This window comes from Phoca vitulina, unplaced genomic scaffold (assembly GCF_004348235.1).
Source record: "Phoca vitulina isolate PV1807 unplaced genomic scaffold, GSC_HSeal_1.0 scaffold125, whole genome shotgun sequence".
Classification (NCBI taxonomy): Eukaryota; Metazoa; Chordata; class Mammalia; order Carnivora; family Phocidae; genus Phoca; species Phoca vitulina.
Genome location: NW_022589828.1, coordinates 542715 through 551964, shown reverse-complemented (window position 1 = coordinate 551964; position 9250 = coordinate 542715). Strand labels below are relative to the sequence as shown.

The 9250-nt window shown below is 43.2% G+C and overlaps 1 protein-coding gene across 1 annotated transcript; it reads left to right on the top strand.

Moving 5' to 3' along the window:
- Positions 1–349: 349 nt before the first annotated feature.
- Positions 350–807, top strand: LOC116628653 (histone H2B type 1-K). Its single transcript, XM_032399017.1, has one exon. It carries the CDS (start codon positions 418–420, stop codon positions 796–798), a length of 381 nt encoding a protein of 126 aa, XP_032254908.1. The 5' UTR covers positions 350–417; the 3' UTR covers positions 799–807.
- Positions 808–9250: the final 8443 nt, after the last annotated feature.

The window sequence follows — 9250 nt, the reverse complement described above, 5'->3', positions numbered from 1 at the left end:
GCTGACAAGTCACCAGTGTCTAGGATCTGAACCGAGTAGCAGAAAGCTTCACTTCTTATAGTGCTCACTGGGCGCCAAAATAAAGCTGTCCCATTGGCTAAAATTACAGTTACATTTAAACCAATGGAATCCTGGTTTTGAAAGACTCTTATTTTGATTGGATAACTGCAGGATGCCATCCAGAATTTACTACAATCACTGGATTTCTTTAATCACCTTCTTCGGCTAAGAAGCTGTGAGTGAAGAGGGCAAGTACAGCCTGTTTTCCTTTACCCTTTCGGCTTTGGTGGTGGGGAGGGGGTAGAGGGGGTGTTGGTTACTGTCCCCCGTGCCAATTAAGAAGCTGTGAATAAAGAGGGCAGTTAGAGCCTCACACTCATTGTGTTATTTTCAAGCCTTCAGCAGTTACTCCCGGCCATGCCCGAGCCCGCCAAGTCGGCCCCGGCCCCGAAGAAGGGCTCCAAGAAGGCGGTGACCAAGGCGCAGAAGAAGGACGGCAAGAAGCGCAAGCGCAGCCGCAAGGAGAGCTACTCGGTGTACGTGTACAAGGTGCTGAAGCAGGTGCACCCCGACACGGGCATCTCGTCCAAGGCCATGGGCATCATGAACTCGTTCGTCAACGACATCTTCGAGCGCATCGCGGGCGAGGCGTCCCGCCTGGCGCATTACAACAAGCGCTCGACCATCACGTCGCGGGAGATCCAGACGGCCGTGCGCCTGCTGCTGCCCGGGGAGCTGGCCAAGCACGCCGTGTCCGAGGGCACCAAGGCTGTCACCAAGTACACGAGCGCCAAGTGAGCCCGCCTGCTGCCAAGGTATTGATCAGACACCCAAAGGCTTTTTTTGTTGTTGTTAAAGCCATCCACACTTTCCAAAGAGTGAGAGGCAAAAGCAAATTTTCATCTGAAGGCTTTTGTACATGTTTCTTCATTTGTGCAAAGCTACATTTTGGTCTTGTGCATTTTCAATAAGGTCTAACTTTTTTTTTTTTTTTTTTCCATGTTACAAACATCAAACACTCCAAAAGAAATTTATTATTCAGGGGGGCCTGGGTGGCTCAGTCGGTTAAGCGTCTGCCTTCGGCTCAGGTCATGATCCCAGCCCTGGGGTTGGGCTCCCATCTCAGTGGGGAGTCTGCTTCTCACTATTCCTCTCCCTCTGCCCCTCTCCCCCTGCTCGTGTTCTGTCTCAAAATCTTTAAAAAATTTTTTTATTGTGCATATTTCATTTTACTCTCCAAATTCTAATTTTAAGAACCACCCATTGAGCTAATTAGTGAGAAAACTGCAAATTAAGGTGAAAAAGAAAAATATCCCTCAACTTGCAGTGAAAATCCTATTGGCAGAGCTTCTATTTATCTCCCTTTAGGTTATATCACCATTTTTCAGTCACCATCCTCCTTCCCAGTAGAATGCTCTGTGAATCACATAAATTGATTTAAAGGAAACTTACCAAGTCACATTCCCTTTCACTTATTCTTTAACATCAATGCTAGGTATGTTCCTTCTTGCTCCCTCACTCTAGGACTACATTTGCACAGAATAACCTCATGGTGTTGGGATAAATATGGAGAAAGGAAAATGAGAACCTAAATTAGTCACCTCTTTTCACCAGTTAAGGATGAGGATTGCTAATCCAGGCCCTACATCTGCAGTTGAATTTTTCTACTGGTTACTTCTTGTACACGTGTCTTGGCTAAGCCAAAGTCCCCTGCACTCCACCTCCGCATCTTTCCTAGTGAAGTTCCACAAAGATGGAAACTGATCCTGCTTCATGTTCATCACTCACGTTTTCATGTCCTCTATTTCTGGTGTGGCATTTCTGTTCACTGTGATTTTCACATGGTCAAGTCCCATTTTATGTCAACATATATATTATGAAAAATGGCTATATTTTTCAAAATCACAAAAAAATTTAGAAGAGTGGCATTGTTTTACACTTTGTATCTTTACTATCTCATTTAATAGAAGACAGCTAGATTCTTGCACAGTATTTGATTCTGCATTCAATCTATTGCAATATAATTGTCAAGTGAAAAACAGTGCAAAAATTAAGTTTCAGGATTATTACACAAATAAATTTAGCCTCACAGACCCACCAGAAGGGTCTCAGAAATCCCCTTAGGTCCCCAGATTGTATTTTGAGAATCAAAAAGAAAGCAAACATTTATTTATTTATTTACTTATTTAGCAACCATAGTGTTGGTATCTTTGGGGATGCCTTTGGCAGAAGCTGATACACAGGATAATTTGAGAATTCCTTGCTAATCAGTTTGTGTTCCCAATGATGACTGTCATTAAAATGAAATTGCTGTCCTGAGATGAAATTTCCGTGAACAAGAGAGCATCAGTGAGTTTCTCAGGGGGCTCTTTCTGAGCCTTGATCTATAGCATTGAAGGAGGTGGGGCTTTCCTGTGTCGGCATAGAACTCAAGAGTACCAGGAGGGAAGCTTTCTCTGGGTGTGATGCTGACCTCAGAAAGGGAGGTACAAGACCTGGAGAAAGAAGAATCCTGAGACACACAGTGTAAAGGTCTGATCAGCTCGTCACAGGATTGGTTCCAATTGATTAGCATCATGAATTCTGCCAGTTTACATGCTGAATCCATTCCAAGTGACAACTAAATTGTTCTGTTTGTTTAATTTTAATTCTCACATTAGCACTACTTAAACATGGGGGTTCTTTCATGCTTTCTGGAGCACCACCCCCCCTTTTTTTTACTCCTACTGTCAGTTCAGACATCTGAGATGGTCCTTACTTTCAGTCAGTGTGAATGGGTCTTGGACTCATTAATTCAAAACTTGTAATCAATTCTTCTTCAATGACTTTTGGTTCTTGAATAGAGACCAAAATCTCCATCTAGGGGTTCTGTTAGGGAGTTCTCTGAGCACTCTGCACCTGCCTGACTCAGGGAACCTCAAGACCACTTTAATGGCAGGTGCTGTTTCCAGAGGATAAGTGCATGTTACCCTTTCCACTGAAAGTCCTTTATCTGGGCCCAGAATTTTTTTTTAATCTAACTCACTTTTCTTCCAGAGCTAATAGCATCATTCTTCTCTGCCAACAAAAGACACCGCCTTCTTAAGGTTAATTTACCAGATTTGTTCAATCTAAATAATGTGTCTTTAAAAACAATCCAAATTAAAATTTAGAAAGCACACAATGGACTCTTATCCAGATATATATTAAAAGAATACTCATAATACCTTAGTAATTTTTATATTCCACTTTGAGCTTTTGGAAAAACTATATATAGTCCACAGAATAAACCTAAGGATGCTGTTAGCATGTATAGTTCCTAATGGTTCTCCCAGTCGTTATCATCTGTACACAACTTATTTGAAAAGAATATGGAATTTGAATTTTTCTAACATTCTTACTCCAAGAGGGTACCAAAAAATAGAAGGTTATGGACTGTCCAGTTTCTGATTATTCCATTAGTTCCATTAAATATAATATAAATAAAAATATAATATATAAAATGTATTATATGTATAATTATTTTAGGGTATGTATGTATTAATGTATGTATATAGTGTATTTGGGCTCACAGAATATATCGCTAAAATCTCAAAGGATTAGGATCTAGCTGTAGTCTCCATCTCAGTGCTGTTCTATAACTAGGAGCATGAAATAATCAGAAAATGGAGACCCAATGCCTTTGAATTTTTTGGCATCCCCTTGGAGTAAAAGTATTGGAAAAATTAAAATAGAATATATTTTACTGTAAGTGTATAAATAACATGTTTTATATGTATATATAATATATATGCACAAATATATATATATACCGTATATACACACACTCATTTTTTTATGATATAATTATTTAAATTGCAAGCAGTATCAAGTTTCAGTTACTTGGAAATAAATATAAATAATTGTATTTGGCCAAATGCAAATACATTAATACTTACAGAATACCTTAATGTTCTGTTCGCTCATTTTCAAGATATGAGTTTAAAATGTTGGCGGGGGGGGTGGGGAGTAAATTAAGATAAAGCTACAGTGCAATCAAATTAACACCAAGAATTCTTTTTAAAAAATCCTGTGTTATATTTTAATGTTACCCCTCAAATTTGAGTGGAAGAATTTTATATAGTTCCATATTCTCAAAACACTTTCATAAGGACCAACCAGCAAAAACCACTAGTATGTTTGGGTTCTAACATATTTTAGGTGCAACTCCATATTCACATCACATGTACATATTTCTAATATTAATTGGGGTGTAATTCATAGTTGTCTTTTTCTTAGACAAGTGCAGGGACTTTAGAAAGTTATCATTACTGAACATTTTTATGCAACACCTGAATATTTGCATGAATAATCCATGCCTATATTCTCATTTTTATATTCTGTATTATTTTCACAAAGCAGCTGTGATATAAAAAGTCATTTTTTTTTTTAAATAAAACACACCCAAAAAAGCCTTCATTTAATAGTGGATTGTTTCTCTTCATTCTAAGCATCTGAGGAAATCCTCTGGGAATTATTTTGTCTCTGTTTTGTTATAACAATACATTAAAATTATTCTCTTTCTTTTTAGGATTTTAATTTTGAGAGAGCACAAATGGGGGAGGGGCGGAGGGAGAGGGAGAAGCAGACTCCCGCCCCCACACACCCCAGTTGAATCATACAGTATGTAGCCTTTTCAGATTGGCTTCTTTCACTTAGTCATATGCATTTAAGGTTCCTCCATGTCTTTTCATGGCTTCATAGCGCATTTCTTTTTAGCCCTGAACGTTATCATAGTCTGGTTGTACCAATTTATTTATCTCTTCACCCACTGAAGGACATCTTGGTTGCTTCCAAGTTTTGACAATTCTGAATAAAGCTAATATATACTTCTGAGGGCAAGTTTTGTGTGTACATAAATTCTCAACTCCTTTGAGTAAATACCAAGAATGTACTTGCAGGATTGTGTGGGAAGAGTATGTGTGGTTTTATAAGAATTGGCCAAACTGTCTTCCAAGGTGGGAGACACTTTTCCATTTTGCATTCGCACCAGCAGTGAGCGATGGCCCACCTCTCTTCACATCCTCGCCAGCATTTGGTGTTTTGACTATTCCAGATTTTGACCTTTCTAGCTGGTATGTAGTGGTGTTTCTTTGCCTTTTAATTTATGTTTTTTATAGTGATGGCAGTCTATCATGTTACTTCATTGTTCTGTATTCCTTTCACAAGAAGTTTACTCTTGTTAAACCCTGCTCTCATTTACAGTTGAGTTGGAAACTAGAGATGTCATGGGAAGCCCACTGTCACGCCAGAACCCAGACCCCCGTGCGCACGCGTGTGTTCCTGCCAAACACAGGATTCAGGGGCAGCAGGACAGGAGGGAGAGCATGGTTCATCCATCCAGCATATATTTACTGTTCTGTGCCAGGGATCATCACACATGTTTACTTTTGAAAATTAGCAATTTTATTATAAAAGATGTTTTTAGTTAGTAACATAGAGGCCAAAACCTTTAAGATACTTCAAGTATGGATAAATAGTAAGTAGAGCATATGTCGTTAAATAGAGACTGTAGGGATGAAAGAGTCCAGAGATCTGGCTAAATGTATGAGGCGGTAAATATTTGGAATTCATTGGCACAAGAGTCACATAAAGCCCTCACTCAGTAAGCAGGGGGCCTTAGATGAGCCCCACTTTGGGCCCACCAGGAGCTCACAAACAAAGCCTGCGTCTGTCCCACAAACGGCGGGGAGTGCGGGTGTGGCCCGGCGCGCTGCCCCGCATCTGTCCCGGGGGCCGATGCCGCAAAGGAGAGCCGAGAGGTACGAGAGTGCACGCACCTGACTCACGCAGCGTGGCTCTCACCCACTTGTCCACCAAACTGGCAGCTTGCGCATCTTTTCTCCCTTGCTTACCGCATTTCTAATTGATTTAATAAGCTGTGATTTGAGCATTTAGATGCAGCCCGAGAGCCTTTCTCTGCTGTGTCCCCGGGAGAGCTTGCGTGGTGCGATGCTTGAGGCTACCTGGGCCTCAAGGTAATTTCTTGCATGATACTAATGATGGAATGTCATAGCAGGACCGCAGAACAGGGACATTTGGGCAGCGAATGTAGGAGACGAGGAAGAGCTGTGGGGGAGCACTGCAGTCCGAGGGAAAGGAAGTGCACACGCTCCCGGGGCACCGGGCTCAGTGTGTCTGAGAAGGAACAGCAAAGGGATCGGGGTGGTTGGAGCAGAGGAAGCACGAGGGACCCTGGGATCGGGGGCCTAAGACAGACCGGGGCCAAAGCACACAACACCCCAGAGACCAAGGGAAGGGCTTTCAAGTTTTGAAGCTGATCTGACAAGGGTTTTAAAGGAATCTCGGGGCTGCTGAGGGGAGGCAGAGTCGAGGAGCACCAGGCGGGGAGCAGACACCTGGTTGGAAGCCTCTGCCATGACCAGGAGAGAGGAGGCGGGGTGTGGAGTAGGGTGGAGGTGCCGGAGAGTGTGAGGGACTCGGGGTCTGCATCTGTGTCTCCCTCCATCGCTGCCAAGAGCACCTTCTTGCCCAATCTTATCCCTGCACGCTTCTGCCAAATTAAAAATCTCTAAAATGTCACTTGCCTCGTTAAAAACCTTTTCCAAACAATGCTTCTCTTCCTGCACAAATGAATCCAGGCTCGTTTCCCTTGGTACCATGTTACCTGAGCCCTGAATGCTGGTTCTACTTTGAAGAATTTGCCCATTCTGTTCCATCTCCCTCAGAACACAGCACACTAGGGGGCGCCTGGGTGGCTCAGTCGGTGAAGCGTCTGCCCTCAGCTCAGGTCATGGTCCCAGGGGCCTGGGATCGAGCCCCGCATCGGGCTCCCTGCTAATCGGGGAGTCTGCTTCTCCCTCTCCCACTCCCCCTGCTTGTATTCTGCTCGCAGTCTGTCAAATAAATAAATAAATAAAATGTTAAAAAAGAAAAAGAATACAGCACACTAGATCATGATGCATTAATCAGATAGATCGTGTATAAAGCTCCTTCAGTTTCCTATATTAGGATATATGTCCTTTAGGACAATGGCCGTGTTTTTTTGCATTGCCTGTTTCCCCAAGGACACACTCAGTGATAACTGGCCCCCTTCTTTCATCTCACCCCCTGCCCCCCAAGACACATTTATTTTCATTTCTTTCCTTCTAGGCTGGTACAACATCTCAGAAAAAAAAAGGACAGGAAAACAGAAAGTGAAAACTAAGGTTTGGGGATAGCTTGTCCCAGGACAAGGAAGTGCAGTGGGCTTTGTCTTTCCCAGAGCGCGTTCTCACTCCACGTCTAACTACTGAAGTTCCAGAAAGGGCAGTTCTTCAACATCGTGGACTGATCTTACGGAGAGAGGACAGGTCTGATACACAGGCGGGAGGCATCTGCGGTGAGCTCACTGTGCAAAGGCCTCCCCGGGAGGTGGCTTGGGGAGTTCATTCCTTCTTTGGGATCACCAGGCCTCTGTGTCGTAATCTGAGGAGAGTTGAGTCCCCATTTGTTCTGAAGGTCTAAGGTACCAGTGTCACAGTGGGTCCCACAGAGGTGGACCACCACTTGTATTTCAATGTCCTGCCGTGCCTTTTCTGCTCACTGGGCTAAAGCTGAATGTAAATCTCATGGTTGCTGCCCGAGTTCAAAGCCAGCGGACTGGTGCCCCTGCAGACCCAGAGCTGGCCGGGGTGTCAGCAACTGGGGGGGACTTCTGGGTGAGGGGCCCTTTTCCTTTAAAAGCTGTCCACCTCGTCTCCAGATCAAGGCCCCCTGCCTGTTCACACGTCCACAGGTAAGCTGCTGGGAAGACAAGGAGTTTGGGGCTATTCCACGAGGCACAGGGACCAATCGGCTCACCCAGGGCTGATGCCTCGCAACGGACGTTTCAGCATCGCAGACTATTTCTGGGGACATTCTGGCATTCCTGGAAGCTTTCCGGGCGGCTCCCACCGTTGACATCTCCCTCCTGCAGCTTCTGCAATGAAAGTAATCAGTGTCTGCCTTCTCAGAGAACAATAGTGGCCCTTAGCGAGCATTCTAGAAACCAAGCACTGTTTTTAGTCTGTCCCAGGGCTTGGGGGAAGGTGCACCACTGACATTTAGGAAAAGATCAGGGATGCTAGATGTCCCATGAAGAACTGAGTCAGGGTTTGCACGACTTCCAAGTGCCCCACAGCAAATCTGAAGGTAAAAAACCTGTTAATCAATCCTAGAACCTGACTCCTACAAAGAAGCACGAGGTCTTTGCGCATGCGTGTGTTTCTGTGTAGTTCAATGGGCACCGAAATTTCCAAGAATGCCATCATTTTATAAATTGAGATTGTATTTTGTTCTTTTCAAATGTCCCCCAAGAATTATTGTTTAAAAAAAAAAATGTCACATCACTGAGAGTAAGTCTCTTCTTGGTGTTTGATCCTCTGAGTCGATCTACAGGGTCCTTTTTGCTTTCAGGATGATTCTACCTACAGGTTCTGTGACAACTGATTTGTGTGTCGACTTGACCGGGCTGTGTGTTACCCACATATTTGGTCAAACATCATTCTGGGTGTTTCTGTGAGGGGGCTTTTGGATGAGAGTAAAACATTTAAATTGGTAGACTTAATTTGTAAAGCAGATTATTCTCCCTAATGTGGGTGGGCCTCATTCAATCAGTTGAAATTAAGAATGGAATGCAAAGGCTGTCCTTCCCCTGAATAACAATTCCTCACGTCTGGTTGCTTTGGAACTGGGACATTGGCTTTTTCCTGCCTTTGGACTCAGACTGAGACATGGGCCCTGCCTGGGTCTCAAAGCTGCTGGCCTCCGGACTGGAACTACGCCGTCGGCTCCCCTGGGTCTCCAGTTTGCCAGCTCAGCTTGCAGATCTGGAGCCTTGTCGGCCTCCATACTCACATGAACCAGTTCTTTATAAGAAATCTCCTAATATCTATATGCACATCCATCCCACTGGTTTTATTTCTCACTAATACAGGTACAAATACCCAACTTCTAATTTATGTTTTTGAGTGTAGGGCCCAAGCAATGACATGTTGTTGAAATTATCTCCTTTATTGTTAAAATAACTGTCTCTTACTTTGTTTTTATGTAACAGTATGGTGTTTCATGATTTTGAAAAATTATTCATGCATTTAAGTATTATTACCTAAGAATTTAACATCAGCAAAAAAAAAAAAAAAAAAAAATTAAATATCAAAGGGGAGCCTTGGGGATGACAGCTATGGGAACCACTGCTTTTCATAAATTAACCCCAAGAATGTAACCTGTTTATTAAGCTACCCAAGCACAG

Bases quoted from the DNA above. Each gene is read 5' to 3' on its own strand.
- LOC116628653 (XM_032399017.1), top strand. From the start codon at position 418: ATGCCCGAGCCCGCCAAGTCGGCCCCGGCCCCGAAGAAGGGCTCCAAG.